This window comes from Pleurodeles waltl, chromosome 1_2, assembly GCF_031143425.1.
Source record: "Pleurodeles waltl isolate 20211129_DDA chromosome 1_2, aPleWal1.hap1.20221129, whole genome shotgun sequence".
NCBI lineage: Eukaryota > Metazoa > Chordata > Amphibia > Caudata > Salamandridae > Pleurodeles > Pleurodeles waltl.
The window spans coordinates 98,379,627-98,398,003 of NC_090437.1; the positions used below are offsets into that span (position 1 = coordinate 98,379,627).

General features: G+C 43.9%; 1 protein-coding gene across 2 annotated transcripts in view; it reads right to left on the reverse strand.

Annotated features, from left to right (window-relative positions):
• DNAH6 (dynein axonemal heavy chain 6) overlaps positions 1–18,377 on the reverse strand; it is a 1,211,389-nt gene that overhangs the window by 721,829 nt on the left and 471,183 nt on the right. For both annotated transcript variants that reach the window (XM_069236637.1, XM_069236634.1), the window contains exons 32-33: positions 17,657–17,805; positions 7,713–7,820 (exon numbers count right to left, since the gene is read on the reverse strand). In XM_069236637.1, coding sequence (XP_069092738.1) covers positions 7,713–7,820; positions 17,657–17,805 — 257 coding nt within the window. The remainder of the gene's footprint in view (positions 1–7,712; positions 7,821–17,656; positions 17,806–18,377) is intronic.

Here is an 18,377-nt window from a genome sequence, read left to right on the forward strand (position 1 = left end):
TAGAAAATTCCACCCACTAAGGGAAGAATGTTCTAAATTAAAAGGGGAGAAACATAAAGACAAACATTGGAATGTTGGAGCAAAAGGCTTATTCTCTAGCCATTATAAGCTCAGAGCTAATACCATTGTATTCAGAGGAGTGTTCAACATTCCAATGTTCTAATAAATGTTTGAGGGTGGTTATTTTTTTTAAATAAAAATGAAATCAGTAAATTAAAAAAAAACTTTTTTTTAAAAGAATAACAATCTGTTTTAGAGAAATCTAAAAAATGTGCAGGACTTTTTTTTTGAAAAGTTGGAATTGACAGTAACAATATTTCGAACTATTGTTACAAAGTCTTAAAAAGTTGGAATCAATGAAAATATTTAATTTGGTGAATAAATGACATTTTGTAAACATTAAATAAATCTGTTATGGGAATGACAAAGCTTACTTCATCAGTCGCTTAAAGTGCATGGGATTGGCGTGCAGTCCCAAGAGGTCATAAAAGGACAAACTAGAGCTCACCGAGAGGTAGCACCTGTGGAACACCCAAAGGAAAAAAGCGCATTGGAGTGGTAGGTGTGGACCCTGGTGAACCAGGAGCATGGAATCCACCCGGGAGACATGGGGACAAATACACAACATGACAGAGAGAACAGGCTACCGAACCAACTCTATGGAGTTAGGACACGTGGTTACTGCATGGACCTGAAGCCTCACATGTCATCAACTAATGATGGCAGTTGGGGTCCCTGCTGTGATTTAGTAAACATAAAAAGAAGCAGTATGGACTTGAATTCTGATTATTGCACACTTCTTGATTACTTGCACGCTAGTTACTTACATACTTAATAATGATTATAAACGTTACAAGATTTTTTGCTAGGTGAGGTTTGGTTGATGGTCCAGATGGGAAGTCAGCTGCACTATCACAAAACCCCTGCAGATGTAGTGAGGAGCTGGGTGGATCACTACGAAACCGCAGCTTAAAAGGGTCTTGTTTCTGCTGTGTTAGGAAGGGAACAATTAGTTTGGCCTGAAAATTGGCTACTGATTAGACGTATTAGGAGTGGTATCATTGGCAGCAAATATGAGGGCAAGGGGATTTCAAGAGAATTGTTCTGAAACAAAAATGGTGTGGCAAGTCGCATCTCGTTATTCACAGATCATGTGATAGGAGTCAGGGAAAGATTAATCTGTAAAGTTACTAATATTATCTTAAAATGTTAATGACCCAAATGACAAAATTAAGCAAGACGCAGTTGTAGAATTTAAAAACAGATGTTCTGCTGAAATAGGCTGCAAGAAATCCAACTTCTGGTACACAGATATGGGATAATAGGGAAATAGAGATACATGAAACTGCTAAATTAGGGATTCACCAGGGATTCATCCTTTTTAAGAGGACATTCTCATTTACACTTGAGTGAACCTGGATATAAAGCTGTGTGGGATACATCCTATTGCATGCATTACTGGATGGGAAACGACGAACAATTGGAAATGTGTATGGTCCTTTGTAAAATGACAGCTTGTGTTCTTAAGTCATTACTGATAGTCTCCCCTCCTGTAATGGTAGAGAACCGAGGGGGGTTCGACATCTCAATGGGCTAGGGATTCAAATGTCATGGGACTTGGATCACTTAGAGAATCTCTGCTACAAGATTTTGCCTGGGCAATGGGTTTACAGGATGGCTAATGGAGTTAGAATACAAGGGCGTGAGTGTGTATTTATTCCTCCCAACACATTGATTTCTCATATGGATTACTTCTTCAAGCCAAGTACTAAAATGGTTTGGGGTTGGGGGGGCACATCTGAGCTAAGGGCCTTTCGGACCACTCCTTAGGTGAACTGAGGTTGTGTTGCAGTAGCAGTGACTCAGGACGTATGCTACATTTGAAACCATGGTGTTGGATTACTGAAGATTTTGTTGATATTCTTTAAGAGAAAGAAAAGCCCGACTTACAACTCAATGTGAGGTCTGTTCAATCCAAACAACCTTCTAAGCAACGTTCAAACAAGTGATCAGAGGCATGTCAATGGCATATTTTTGGCACAGGGACTGGGACTGTGAAAAATTGGGTTATTACAAGAGAGGTGTACGTATCTACCTCAAGTGATAATCACAATCCTTTTAGGGTGAACCACTCAAGTCACTAAATAAATGCGAGCTCAACCCCCTAGTAGCTATGGCAGAGAGCAAACATACTTAACTTAGAGGCATTGTGCATAGGATTTATACAGTACTAAACAGTAATAAAGTCAAAAACAAAATATTAACAATCCCAAAACTAGTTCAGAAAAATAGAGCACATGAGGCTGACCGTGAAGGAGTGCAGGTTGGATACACTAACTAGGCTATCTTGGTGAAGGATTTTACCTTCTCAGTTTAGTCGTTTAAGCCCCAATCCACCACAGGAGTCTGTCTAAAGCCACCAGGACCTCAGGGGAGGCCCTTAGAGACTCACAATGTGGCAGGCTGAGGTCAACAGGAGAGTTTACTCTAGGTCCAGTTACCACTGATCAGCTGTAGAACTCCTGCAGCTTGTCATGTCCCCATAGCTTGAACATGAAGTCAGCCTTATGACTCTTGGAGTGCACTTCAATGTCCTGGGTACAAGAGGGAGAGCAGGTCCAGTCCTTTAGGATGCTTCTCAAGTCTCACACAGAAGATTCAGTCTGCTTCTTTTTTCCACAGGTCCAAGAGTGTTCTGAAGTGAGTGCATGAAGATGCCACATTTATGATTGGCACAAGTTTATGGATGAGAATGACCACCTGGATGATCCTAACAAATGTGGTAATATTCCCTGGGAAATATACAACTTTGTGCTCTCTGGACTTGGTGAGAATTCTATGGTAATCCTGGTGTCCTTCAAAATGTAACACAGGTGTGCTTTCAGCAACCAGATAGTGAATACACAAAAATTGTTTTGCCATTTTGTTTCTCTCCTTTGAAGTGCTCCCTAAATGTTATGTGTAAACCCAACAAACCAGTCACACAGGTGGTGAGACTGTATTGTCAAAAGAGGCCCACTGTGATTGGGGCCTGACTTGCTCCGGAGGTAACAGAGGTGCCCGGCCCAAGTGTCAGCTAACATTTGCATGTGATAGAGAAGCCTCTCTGAAATGCACCTCAAGTGTCATATGAAAAGCCCTAGCAGATCTGTAAAGCAGTATGTGACTTTCAAGTAGGACTTTAATGTTAAAAAAGTGTTCTACCAGCCCCCCTCGCATATTCTATCAGGTTCAGAGGGGTCATCTCTGCCTGTTCAGGTCAGCTTATTGTTGTTATGTTATGTGTATATCTAAAAGTATACTCTTCAACCGCTAGGGTATTCTGGCACTCAACAGTTGTGTGATCCTAGCCCTGACAATGGAAGGGTGGTTAATTGAAAAGCCTGGTATTCAGCTTTTTGTGGAACTCAAGAAGCGATGAGGGGGACCTAATGTGGAGTGGGAAGCCATTCCACGTTTTACGAGCAATGACAGCTTATTGGTTCCCTTTTTAAATGCTAAATACTAGCTAGACGCTAGAGAGCAAAATGGAGATTTAGATTCCAGGTACATCAGGCAGGGCAAAGTGAACTTTCTAAAAGTTACTTTTCCAAATTTTCGAGAAAAAAATTCAGACTTCTCCATTGAATCTTGCAATGCTTATGATCTCATGTGAGACCTGACAGCCTTAGGATAGTCTTCCCCCAATCTTTTTACCTGTCTGTCACACATTTTTTGCTGTATCTCTTTGTTGGTCTTAGGACTCAGAGCACTTTATCATTGCTGACCAGTGCTAAAGTGCATGTGCTTCTCCCCTAAAACATGGTAACACTGGTGTATCCCCATCTGGCATAGTTAATTTATCTGCAAGTCCCCTGTAAAGGGGTATAACATATAGTCAGGGCCTGTAAATTAAATGCTACTAATGGGCCTGCAGCACTGATTGTGCCACTCACTCAAGTATCCCTGTAAACATGTCTCAGGGCTGCCATTGCAGAGCCTGTGTATGCAGTTTCACTGTCACTTCAACTTGCCATTTAAAACTTCTTGCCAAGCCTTAAACTCCCCCCTTTTATTGTGTATAAGTCACCCCTACGGAAGGCCCCTAGGTAGCCCATAGGACAGGATACTATGTAAGTAAAAGGCAAGACGTACTTTTGAGTTTTACATGTCCTGGTAATGAAAAACTCCCAACGTCGGTTTTCATTATTGTGAGGCCTACTCCTCTCATAGGCCAGCATGAAGGAGTAGCTACATCATGTTTCATATCATTGGAATGGTAATGATAAATACTCTTTATAGGTAAAGTTGGATTTAACATTACTATTTTAGAAATGCCACTTTTATAAAGCGAGCATTTCTCTGCTCTGTGTGCCTTGCAGCCTGTCGCCAATACACACCTGGGTTAGGTGACAGCTACACTTTGTCCAGTCTCTCTAGAGAGTCACAAACACAGGAAGGGTGGGTGTGACAAAGGACTAATTTGCATTCATCTGGGCCTTCCTGGGCTGGAAGGGTGGAGGGGAGCTCACACTTACACTTCAATATGGAAGTGCCTGTCCCCACACAAAGGGCTGATTACACCCTACTGATAGTCTGGAGCCAGGGCTGAGATCGAAGGGGGACCTTTGCACTTCAAGAAGCTGCTTTGAAGTCAATACCACTTCAAAGGCACTTTTTGGTGTAAGTACTAGGGCTCTTACCCTACCAAATCAGATTACTACTGGACTTGGGAAGAACTCTGCTAGAGTAAAGACTGCTGTGCTGTAAGGATTGCCATGCTACCTGGACTGACTGTTCCAAGGAACTGCTTCTCTACTTTGCTGTGCTGCCTGCTGATCTCTGCCCTGCGGAGGAGGAGGACTGAACCTATCCTGCTGACCCAGCGTGGCTCCAATGGCTTGCTGGCTTGCCCCAGTTCTCCTACAGTCTCAGGGACGTCAAAGACTGCATGAAACTCTCCTGGTGCTGCTGGACTCTGCCATCTGTGAGACCTACCCTCACCGGAGGTGCCCCTCTCCAGTCCTGGGCTTCAGAAGTGGGTTCTGCAACTGATTCCTGTAAAAACCACCTCCAGTGCTTGTAAAATGTCACTGATTCAACCTTCGAAGCAGATGCGGTTCGACAACATCGGACCCACTGTCTGCACAGCTCGACGACAAGGCTTGCCGCAGCTCAATGAAGACACATTGCATTGATTTCAACGGAGCTCAACGACGATGCAGGACCCTCTTTGCATGGCGCAATGGTGATACAGTGGATTCTCAATGTCAACCAAAGCTCCAACCAAGATACTTTTTTGCGGGACCTGTCTGGTTCCTGTAGCCAGCCTACCCTCCATCATGGTCGGCCTGAACTTTGGATTCACACCAGTCCGTCACCACCTCAAGTAACCTTTTGACCACTAGTGACTTCGAAGCACTATTTCAAATTTAATCCTTAAAAATGAATATGAATGAATATCTTGACTTCTACTGATTGGATTTTTGTCGTTTTGATTGCAGATAAATGGTATCTATTTTTCTAAACAGGTGTGGAGTTTTGTGGTGTTTTAATTGTGTTACTGTGTGTGTGTGTTGCACAAATAATTTACACATTGCCTCTTAAATTAAGCCTGTGTGCTCTATGCCAAGCTATCAGAGGGTGAGCACAGGTTAATCTAAAGTGTGAATCTGACTAGGATTGTGGTCTCTACTTGGGCAGGGTGCATACCTCTGCCAACTAGAGTCCCAGTTTCTAACTTCTCACATATGACATTACTCAAGACAAGTTAAGTGACATATTAATGACATCACTGATGACAGCTGAGATTACATCATTGATGACAACATGTTTTGACTACGCTTTAACCATTGTTTTCCAGTACATTTTAGGGTTTCCTGATCATATAGAACTTCCAACAGCTTCCAGTGTCTATCCGACTTGAGAGGTGCACAGTGAGGGCTGGATGCAGGACAAAAGAAATCTCTGTGCATGGCCTTCAGCTCGGCACAGATGAGATTGCTGGAAGAGCCTGGCCTTTGGCAGGGGCCTGCTTTTCTAATTTTTTAAGGGTTCGGAGACTTAGGTGTAGAGTTCACAAACAGTTAGAAACTCTGGGACCTATGTTGGAGCTTCCACAGAGTTTGCAGACCTGGCCAAAAGCTGTGCACAGTGGATTTTTGCCACCTATGGCAAATTGGGTGCATGGTGCGGCTGCAAGACAGAACCTGTATTCAACCCATACACCTCACAAAAGCCTTTGGCCGGGCACAGCCGGGATTGGCCACCTGCAGAGGGTTCAGCTTAGAACCTGGACACCAGCAAGGCTCTGCGACTAACCCCATACTGAACACAAAGGTCATGTGCAGTACGGTAGAGTACACCTTCAAAGAAGTTAAAAGTAGTACATTATTAAAAAAAAAAGAAATTCACTCATAAAGAACAAGTTAAACTGAAGCTACATTAACCTTGTTTATAACATCATAATGTATCTTTAAAAACACAGAAATGCACTTAGAAACTATAGTTAATGTATAGTTGTGGCTAAGTATTAAAGCTAAAAACCACTGAAATTTGAAGTTAGGATTAGTGGTGTAAACCATAATTTACACCCCATCCATGAAAGCCATAACTCGCACACCAAAATGCAGTGCTCATTGCCCTCATCCTTGATGAGACAGATGCAATTATAAAAGTTGTAAATAGTTTTAGAGATGATGTTACAAATTACCATTAACATTATGAAAGATTACTTTAAAGGTAGTTTTATTTTTTGGTTTGAGTATATGTTGTTATTTACTAACATGCTGTTCTTATGTATTGGGATGAATATTGTCACTGGCAGCAAGTGGTGCTGATGGTTCCGCTTCCTCTGTGTGGCCCATGCACGTGGATGAGAGGTGTCGATCCTGCTATGCTGGGTGTCTTACAATCATGGGAAGGTCATGATGATTGCATAGTGCTGGTGCGGTATGGACAGAAGCTGTGCATGCAGTAAGGATGCCCTGCACAGCAGCACACTGAATGTGAACTATGATTCCCAGCAGGCTAAAATATGAAGTGCTCTACAGATACGGCGGCCATGTTGTATTATTAAGGTTAGGGAGACCATGTTGGATTATTAAGGTTAACTTTTGTCACGGTTCATGGCTCTGCTAGAAATCGTGCTACAATATTGCTGTAGCCAGGCCCTCGCCACTTAGATACAGGATTCCCTTTATTGTCTATGAGGACTGTGTGCATCAACCACTGGATCTAAGAGACGTATTCTGTATTGTTGATGAAAACAAACTTTGGAAACATTTACTTCATCTGAAATACTAAAACTTGGGTTTAATTTTCAAAAAGGTTACATCAAACATCCTCAAGGGGTGTTGCTAATGAAAACAAGCTTTGCATATGTCCGTATACTGGGTCACTTGTGGAAGTGGTGAGTGGTAGAAAAAAGCATCGGTCTTGAAGGATCGTGCGCACAGGTTCAGTGGAAACGGACACCGAGGCCATAGGAACTGCATTTGGCGTGTGAGTTATAATTTTCACGGCTGTTGTTCGAGTGAAGGGCTGCGGAGCCATTCATAACTTGTAAATCATACTTAACCTTAAGAGTACCTCAGAGAACTATTAAGTGCCTTGCTTCAGAATCCACAAAGATGTATTTAGGTATTCAGATTTCCTTGAAAGATTCACATAGTGATTCCCCGATATCATTTTGATGTAACAAATGAAAATCAAAGAAAAGAAAAACACATTACCTAAAGAGAACAGCATCATCAGTAAGGAATTTTGGAAGGTTAGAATCTCGTAAAGCTCTAATCAAAACCACGTCTTCATTTAGATTCGGGTTCTCTCGCTTCAATGACCTAGGTTAGAAATCATAAAATTGTTCCCATGTTAAAGAATGTTCGATCAGTTATGAAAGCATTAACAATGCAAAATACACACTTCGTGATTTTGAAATCAGAAAACTCTCAGCATACAATTTCAGCAACTCTATCCTCGATATAATAATGGGCCATCCTCACTTTAAAGTGGGCGATTTTGGTGACATTCGAGCTATATATATATTTATTTTGGACAACATTCAGCCTATCCCTGGTGCAATCCTAGCTGTAGCTGTCATAATAATATACAGTTCTTGGCGTGCTGTGACCCTTCTTGCTATGCCTGGTATAATGGCTCCTATGGTGGCCGTGTTGTAGTTGGTTTAGATGTAATTATGGTTATCCACTGGGTAATGTTGGCATTGGTATAATGGTGTGCATCACTGAGTTATCATGGCCAACACTGGTATCTGATGGGGAGTATAGATGGGCAAGAAAGGCAGAATCTACTCTTGTGACAGTAGTACATGTGAGTTCTTGGTGAAATTGACTAGATCAGCAGTATGGTAAAACCGTGCTGTGCCTGTGCAAGGTATACAATGAGCCATGTATTCATAGTTACTGAACCTTGTCTCCCTACAATCCAAGTACTAACTAGGGAATTCCTGCAGATGCTGCAGACAAAAGCTCAAAAACAAGGAACTAAACTCCATTCCGTGTTTTTGAACTATGCTGGCTGCACCTCAACCCAGTAACTAGTACAGCGACCAAAACAGGTTGGCTGATGTAGAAAATGCATTTTTATTGACAATTGGTGCATGACACCTTTCTGTGCCTGAGCACGGACATAAAGCGGGGTCATGGATTACATCCCCTGATGTTTGAGCATTTACTAAAACATTAAAATACGGTATTCCAGGAAAAATATTATATTTTTCATGAAAACAACAGGTTTCTTTTGGAGAAGCTGACATTAGTTACTCAAAATAAAAAATGTTTTTCGTTGTGAAATGCTTGGGACACAAGAGATGCACAATCATGGAGACAGACAGGGGGAGACAAAGACAGGGGGAGATGCAGCTAGAAAGTGTCATAGATAAAGGACACACTTTCTATGCTAGAAAGTGCTGTACTAACACACACTGGCTCGACATAGGAAGATACTGGACTTAACACCAGGTAACGGTTTATTTGTGTCTAATCAACAAAACTCTGTCAACTTGAATTATCTATAGAATCGCTGCATTGAACCAGCAACCTAATTACAAGGCTGATGACCTTCAAGCATTTTGCATTAATTCAAATAAGTTTGATAAAAGTTTCTCTATGGTATATAAACTAAGGATAACCGAAAGAAATAGCAAGCCTTTTACACAATCACACACCACCAAAGTAACAAAGCATTTTATTAGACCCCAAATTAGGTTATTTGACTAACACAGAGTTTTGCAGACAATAACAAGATGAACAAACATTTATGTGAACTGCCTTGGTACTAACACACATTACCCCACCTTCAGAGCATGGAGTCCGTTGGAAAATTACACTTTCGCGTAAGGACGTTTTCCCCCTCCCAGGCTACTGTGACATTTTTGCAGACATTTGTTGCAGTCTTCCACCTCATGGGGAGTGTCATAAGAAACCTGCCCAGAGTTCCCTTCATGTAATACCCACAGCAATGATCCTGACAACCAACCACTTCAGGGTCTTAGAAGGTTGCAAGGTCCAATCCCTGACCAGCGATGTGCTCTGGGGGTTTAGCTAATAAACTGGCAGACAATCAGCAAGGGGATAGCTAACACACCAAACACTGGTGAAACAGATCATCTTTCATTTAAGCAATGTTGATAAGATAATGACATGGAGCCCTGGGCTGGTCGTGCGGCTCTGGAGTGAAGGCACCGCTCGCGGCCTACAAACTACATTTGGAGGTCCAGTATCCCACCTCTATTCTGCCCCCAGTGGGAGCCCACATATATGATGATCACGAAGGAGGGATTGGACCCCCTGTAGGTGCGGCGAGACTCCATGAGTCCGCACACTCATTGGACAGGGGGACTCCTCCCTGGCTTGGCCTTGGGCTCAAGAGGTCCATACAGCCTGCGCCCAAAGCCCTGGACCCACTTCAGGAACAACTCACCACAACTCAGCCTCCGGCCCAGAACTACCCAACGCTCTCGGAGGGGGCAGCTGGAAGCCCCTCTATTGCCAGGCTGCTGGCATATTTGTGAAATCTGACCCCCTACTAAGCCTGTACTGTGGCTGCTGAGCCCCCCTCTTGGTTGCTTATGCTGCCTCCACTGGATTTGTGAGGTAAGCAGGATTGTGGGTTGCTGCCTGCTGCCCCCTCCCATGCCTGTTGTGGAGCCTATTGAAGGTGGGGCCTACTGCTGTATGGCAGCTCAGAGTGGACCTTCATTTCCGCCTCATACATAGATTCTGAGCTAAGGCCTTAGGAGATATCTCCCTGTGATTGCTGGACTCCACCTCAGCTGCTGTTACTGCTTCAGCTGGATCTCTGAGGCACGCCGGATGAGAATCAGAATCAGGGCCTATGGCCTCCCCTTGGAGCTTTGGGGCTTAAGCTGGTCCAGGGGTAAGCTAGAGCTGTTGGGGCTCCCAAGATCTAGTTCTGCTGTGAGCTACTTTTCCCCCCTGTTTTCGAGAAGGTGGGAATCATCCTATCAGCAGCAATATGGGGAAGGAGAAAGTTCAAAAGGTGGGGGCGCATTCACAAATAGATCAACTTACTACTTTCCCCTCTCACTCTACCAGAAAGCAGACGGCCGGTGACCAGGGTTGAAAACCCCATGTCGCATCCGATGTACCTCAAAACCTGCAGGCCATCAAAACCTCCAGAGAAGCCCTCGAGATGAAGATTTGTGAGGTGGGAATGTAAAGACAATATTCTGTTTACTCCTGACCTACTGCTACTGATCCCAGGCGTGTTTTGACTACTAACAAAGAACCCTGCATAGCAAGTGGTTCACCTTGAATACACCGTTATGTGGTCCAATTACTCTGTTGAGGGATGTTGGGCGACAGATGCTTCTAGGGTGGAATTGTGGGGAGGGGGGTAGTTACTGTTAGGGGGTGTTCTTTGGTTTTATGTCACCTTTGTTGTCTGTTTGTTGGTTAGAATTGTTTCCACACATACCTTGTACTGCGTACTACAGTTCCTAATGCAGACCCACCCACACTTTGCTGACCCCTCACATCGGCCCCATGGCTGAATTCAGTCTTTTCTCATGAAATGTCATACACCTTCTAGACCGTATCAAACGCATGATGGTCTTGAGATTCCTTACGCATCACCAACCAGGCATTGCACTATAGCAAGAAGCCTACCTTATGGGCTCTCTCTGCCCCTTCCTATGCTGTTTCGGGTATGACTGGGTTTTTCACTCAGGTTTTGGTAGGGCCTCAGGGGGGCAGTGATACCAATTTATAAACACTTTCCCTTGGTAGTGACACAGATCATCTGTGTGTCGCAGGGCCATTATATGGGGGGATGCGACACTGGAAGGGAAACCTCACAACATCCTAAGTATCTATGTTCCCCCTCTTTTGCACAAACTCTCAAGGAGATCACAGGGGTGATGGCTGCACTGCCATCTGGGATATCACTTCTCGGGGGGGACTACAATGCTACCCTAGATACGGACATGGATGTCTCTGCCCCCCTTGTGCTATTACAGGGAGCTGTGCAGGGCTCTCACTTGCTGGTAAACTCCCTAGGACTAAGCAATATCTGGTGGGTGTTGTATCTGGGAGAGAGGGCATATACCCACAATTCTGCATCTACGACAACCCTATCCTGTATTGACCACATATTCCCCCCTGCCACTGATGTGACAACCACATCGTCTGCTAATATCCTCCCTCTCAGGATCTTGGACCATCCACCCCTGCTGGTTTGGATAGGAGTTACAGCACAACTTGAAAGACCCATGTGGTGTCTTAATGTCTGGTTCCTCACAGATGATAAGCTCCTCAGCCACTTGTCGGACGAGCTATGCTCCTACTTTGAGGTTAATGAAGGGACGTATGTGAGGCAGGCACCATATGGGCGACAGGCAAAGCTACAGTCCGGGAAAGGAGGTCAAACAATACCTTAAACATGTGGAAAGGGACAGATACCACTGTATGACGGAGTTTGCGCACTGAATACTTCAACTGGAGACTGCTGTGGCGGAGAATGCAACTTAATCTCTCAGTTGTAAGCTAGAAATCAATAGGGGCTTCCTGCATCAACTTGCGTTTCATGAGGGCCACCAATTCTGACATGCATCTATTCAGTTGGTTTATGAGCATGGTGATAAAAGTGGTAAGCTCCTATACAGGTTAGCCACCAGAAACGCAAGCTCCCAGCTTATCTTTTCCATTGATGACTCGACGGGGAACTCAATACCCAAAAGATAATTGCAGGTGTATTTGCAGATTACTACGAACAACTTTACACCCGTCGGCGAGACCTGCTCACAAACTTGCCCATCCTTTTTTGCCTGACATCCCTCTCTATCATCTCACCCAGGTCCAGCCTGCAAATCTTGAGTCTTCCGTTGCTGAGGATGAAGTACTTGCTGTAATTTCGAGATGTGAACCCGGGGAAGACCTCTGGCCCAGATGGTGTCCCACTTGAATATTACTCTAAACTCTGAGATATTGTTGCCCCACATCTACTTTGATTTTAACAGGAGGAGGGGGAAAGGTGGCTCTTTTCCTCTGGACCTTGACTTGGCAACTATCGTGGTCATCTCTATATTGCACCATACGGCGACCAGCTGTGCCTCCTATCATCCTATTTACCTGAATAATACTGATATCAAGGTTTATGCCAAGATCTTGGCAAATAGGTTTGCAGCAGGTCCTCAACACCCTAGTTCACTGAAACCAATGTGGTTTTATGCCCAACCCCAGCACTAGGCGTTGTATCCAACGTGTCCACAAGTCCTGGCTCATGTATATGACAATGGAAAATTGTTAGCCTTGCTACTCATGGACTTCGATAAGACCTTCAACACAGTGAACTGGGGCTATCTCAAATCAATGTTGCGCTACATGGGTTTTGAACCCATCTTTCGCAATTTGATTATACTCTTGTACTCAGAACACTCGGCGCAGATCCTCATTAATGGGGTGCTGTTGCCCACATTTCCAATCAGGCAGGGAACTAGGCAGGGCTGCTTTTCTCCCCACTCCTCTTCATCCTGGCTATAGAACCTCTGGCCAGCATAATTCGGTGTTATGATGAGAGGAAGATGGAATAAGACAATGGAAGGCAGAATCGTCATTATGCAGACAACGTTCTTCTTTTTCTTGCCGACCCACTGACGTCTGGCCCACATTCGCTGGGTATTCACCACCTATTTGAGGATGCCTCAGGGCTCCAGGTAAATCGTGGCAAATCATTTTTAGTTCCTTTGTGGGAAGCTAAAGCTGTGCTTGAATGGCAGTGTAATATATCAATCTGTCGCATCAGCTTCAAATATCAGGAAGTGCATAAAGCAACGATGTCGGAGCTTACGTGCAGCTTTAAATTTGCCCCCCTCACCAGGCAACTAAATCTAGTCTAACACCTGCTCTACCCTTCACCTTAACCCCTGGGCCGGGTCACACTTATAAAAAAGATATTTCCCCGCTTCCTGTATACTGTCAGGAATCCCCAAGGTGCCTCCTGCGTTATCTGTCAGCATCCCCAGGGATTAGGGTTAAATCATATCTCTGTTCTTGGTTAAACCTTCATGTTTCTAAATAAACATAATGTGCTGTGGGATCTTATCAATGCTTGTTTTACCAATGCTTGTTTGCTAATGTGAGCAGGTGTAGACATGTGCTTCTAATTGGGTGTGGTGTAGACAAGTGCTTCTTATTGGGTGTGGTGACTCATCCACATGTGGAAACTCAACCGCTTTCCTGATTGGCTATAAATAGCAGAGCAGAGTGAATCATGCCTCCCTACTTAGCTTTGTTTTGCTTCCTTATCTCAGCATCTGATTTGGCAGTCCAGCCCCTGCTGTCATCCTCATATTCAGGACTTTTGAGGCAATTCTTTTCTTCGTTCCTGTACCAGCTGACACCAGGCATTCCTCCAGCACTCCGGAAAAGACTGCAGCTAAGTGACTAGTATTCTCCAGGTAGTTTGTTCTTTGAGCGCCATGCTTTCCTAGAACAGCTGGTGTATTTCAGACCTCATATTTTGGCAAAGTGCTTATCTTGAAGAGACAAATGCATTTCTGAACATTCTACATTATTATTGTAGTTACTTGCTTAAATGTGCTTCAGGAAATCTGCTTGAGCTCAAGTACTACAAAAAGTGACAGTGCAATTTTAAAAGAGCATTTATGTGACTTTTCTTTCTCTAATAGCATAACTCTTGGATTTAAATTGTGTCATTCATGCCTGTGTTTCAGGTTTGAGGAATTAGCTTTTGAAGGGCTTTTCACACACACAGTGAAACCAAACCAAACTGTGCCACCCTAACTGTTTAAACCAAGAGTTGACACTTGTATTTCTTGGATTGTTTTTGTTCCTTTTAGTTTTACCCTATGCATGCAGGAAAGTTATACGTGATATAATTAATGCCCTTGTTTGTCTTTCTTGTGCATGATAAGTGCAACCACAGTTCTAATTGTAGTGTGCAACAGTGAATCTCCATGAAGCCAGCCCTAGTGTCGCAGTACTTCTTGTTACGGTATTCAGTTTGGGTTTTTGGTAATGCAGTGTTAATAATTGTGCCAACAGTTATTATTATCCAAGAAAAGTGCTGGAGCATCCCGGTGTTCTTCTACCGCTACCGTGCCCATATCAGAAAGAGAGATTCAGTTTCAAGGAAGTTGAGTGCACTAACTCTACTATCACTCTGTCAACAACTACCTGCGCCCACCCCCGGAGATACAGGGTGCCTGGCTGGACCGGCAAGACATGGCAGTATTTTGTCTCTTTCTCTTCCACTCTCCCTTTCCTTTTGGGACACCTGCCGGGGTTTCTGTGTCCACCAGGAAGAGCCAAGAGGTGTTCCAGGAGGTCGGGGGCATACCATCGCCCCTGCAGACATCCTGATCTCAAGCGGCTGGAATACGGACCGTAGGTGCTTCCACCGGTTGCATCCTTTGGAGTTAGTGTGACTATAAGGTGCAACCCCCTTCCGTTATCTTCCAGACCAGAGGTTAACCGCCTTTTCTCACAGGGCCTCTCCCAAAACAAAATGTTCAGGTAGGCCCAACATATATTTATTCAATTTGAGCACTTTCCATATTATCGAGCATGCATTCATGCTCCTTCTCCTATAGGGATCCCCGATCCTGATGAATGCCCAGACCTTCCAGCTCTTAGTGAGGACAGAAACATGTTGGTCCCTTACTTTCAGACTCCTTGAGTCATCATTCTCAAAGGAGTCCCTAACCTGGTTTTTATTCTTACCTACGGACACCTACATTAAAAAATCCCCAAGCGAAACAGGTGATTTGTAAGGTAATATTATTATTCACCAATTCTTTATCTGTATCCCTTGTACTATCCAGTTAAATCTAATTTCAGCACTCCCTCAACTGTTCTTTTAACAACGAGGTTGAGTCCGCCCAGGTAGTATCATCTTACCTGGGTGGCGCTAGGTGGTCAAATGATAAAGCATGACATATAATGTGTGTGAGACCACCCAGTCCGTAAAGGGAACTCCCTCTAAGGCACAGCCACTCTCCACACCCATTGCCCTACCTGGAGAATACACGCCCAACTAGCGCTTCCTGAACAGGGCCTAATAGTCTAGTTTCCTCCAGCTACACCCCCACACCTTTTGTGTATTTACGGTTTTCTAGTTAAAACGGGAGCTTGTGTGGGGTTGAGTCACTCCGGACACTCTCCTCTTGTGTTTCAACCCATCTCGACATATACATTTCAAAACCTCCTGCTCTATATCCCTAACACCTGGCTTGCTGATGTTGCAGCAAGACTTTGTTTTTTTCTTTGGAGGGACCAGTCCCCATGCATAGTCCTTACTAAATGTTGCTATTCCATTTACAATGGTGGTCTGGTAGCCGTGGACATCTGGCTGTACTACTGGGCATCCCAACTTCTAGTTATCAATGATTGGATTACCGGGGGCTGGAGTGACCCAACGTACCAGCTCAAGGTAGCCCGCTGAGGTTGTATTGGGTTATGCACTACCTCTATGGTCGGCCTATTCCCCTCTGTGTCCCAGAGATCACCAGAAAGGTTTTTATGGTGTGTCAGGTGACCAACAGATTTATAGGGTGGGATAAGAAATTGATCCAACCAACTCCCCTCTGGAGGGTTTTCTGGCTGGAACGCACAACACGACTGGAGGGGGTTTTAACACTTGAGTCTGATTGGGGTCACAGTCCTCGGGGAAGTATGGTGGTGCTTCCACATGTACTCTTTTCAAGGCCTACAGACCCACTTTAAACTTTCCCACACCTAACGTCATAAATACTTGCAGGTAAGACATACACTTGGATACTATCGGGCACACTTAACTGACTCACCTGAGTTTAGTCCCCAGGAAGAGACGGACAATATGGGCCGGGGATCTCTCAACTCTACAGCTCTTTAGTTTGTAAGGCTCCTGAGGCACTGGATCAGCCCTAGTGTACATGGGAGTGATGGGTGGAAGACCTGAAAGACGCAGAATGGCGGAACGCATATATGTCCCCCCCACCAGTACTTGCTATTTCAACACGGCTGAAGATAATCCAGATGCACTACTTGCACTTAAACTACATGATGTCATAAAGACTCCGGCATGCAGTCATTCTCCCCGAACCCAACTGTGCCCTTTGCTCCTTCCCAGGGGCCAATTTCTTTCATATAGTATGGAGGGCCCCATGATCGCACATTACTGGAGATAAGTTGGCCGGTCCCAAACTGGAATTCTAGCTAGACTCATCGCCCTTACATCAAAAGTAGCCCTACAGTGTCTTATGGATGAGCTTGGGGGCATGAGGGGCGATAGGATACTGGTCAGACTAGCAACACCAGTGGCCAAGAGAGACATAGCAAGAAATTAGAAATCTCTACAGTCTCCAAGGTTGGCAGTGTGGCGAATGGCATGGACTGGTGTGCCATACAGGAGGAATCGAATTACATAGCTAGAGGATTTCCCCAAAAGTTGCATAAAATTTGGGGCAAATAGTGGGAGTATGATGGCTTGGCAACTGCGCCTGGGGCCGCGTCGGCAAGGAGCCAGGCTCCTCCATGATCCGTTGGGGACTTGCAGACGGGCAGAGAGGTGTGGTAATGATAGGGCAGCAATTGTCTTTTTTATATCTTGACATTGCATTTCGTTTACAAAAATCAATACCTTTTGTTTATTAAAAAAGATGATGACAGGGAAAGCCAAACACAGATACGGGGGGCAGTGGAATTGCATATACTTATGGTAGATTGAAAGAGGAAACCCACACAGGATCCCCCCTACTGGGATAAAATGACAATGTTTAGATACCCAGATTTCTACGAGCCTCTGTAAAAGTGTGTGCAGGGGAATATAAAAATCTCGTGATTGGATACTGCACTGTTTGAAGAAGGACTATGTTTTGGTCAAAAGAAAACTGAAAAAACGGCCCCCATTACAAAACTTGTACTTAAAAAGAACTATAGCTTTTGCTTGTCCTCATTCAGAGGATTTGGATATTGGCGACTGAATACTAATGGGAGTGGGAAGGAGGAGAAAATAATGGACCAGGTTAGAAGACAGGGTTAAGAAGAGTCAACATAATTGAAAGAGAGTTATAATGTCAGTGCGTAGCCTACCCTTAGCGGTTTGCCTTTCGATGCCAATAAATTATTAAAAAACAAATTCAATAGTATTTTTATCGTATGTAAAACATATGCAAATAATCGTACCACGCACTTACCCGGCCATTACTAGAACAGATTTCACTGCCCTCATGCCAAAATCATAGTGGTCTTGCTGTGAGAGCTGCTCGCTGCAAAGCTTATACATTTGAGTCATCTTCCGCGCAAGAACCTTACTGGATTCGAACCCTTCCGAATACAAAATCACCTAAAGTATGTGAAACAAACATATTACCTTGTTAGTACGCATACACAACGCTAAAAATCTCGACTTTACGTATGAAATTTAAGAAGTCAAATAAAATACATGAAACGTCTGTTTTATGATTTGGTTAAGGAGTAGCAGATATATGGCACGGATCACTATTGGCAATTTTCCCTATTCTTGATTCACAGAATCAGGAAAGTGTAATTCTGCCAATGTAAAAGTGATTTTCCCACAAGGAAATTCCACAAATAAACCTGCTCTCTGAGGCAAGTTTGTGGCCATTCCTAGATGGATCTACGAAAAAAAGCTGGTGAACCAACATAAACTTTCATTTTTGTGGGCATTTACCAAAACCCTTTAGGTATAATTTACACCGGGAACACACTTCTGTATTTGCTCCTATAAAGAACACCCCCCACATTCAAGTGAATCTACAGGAAAGGGTTTGTACACAGGGAAAAATATTCCGCCTGGAGAAACAAAAAACATAGTTCTAAATTGCAAACACGCAACTGCAGCTTATCCATACATTTAAATGATTGTGCACCTGAATGATATTCGCACCAGTACTC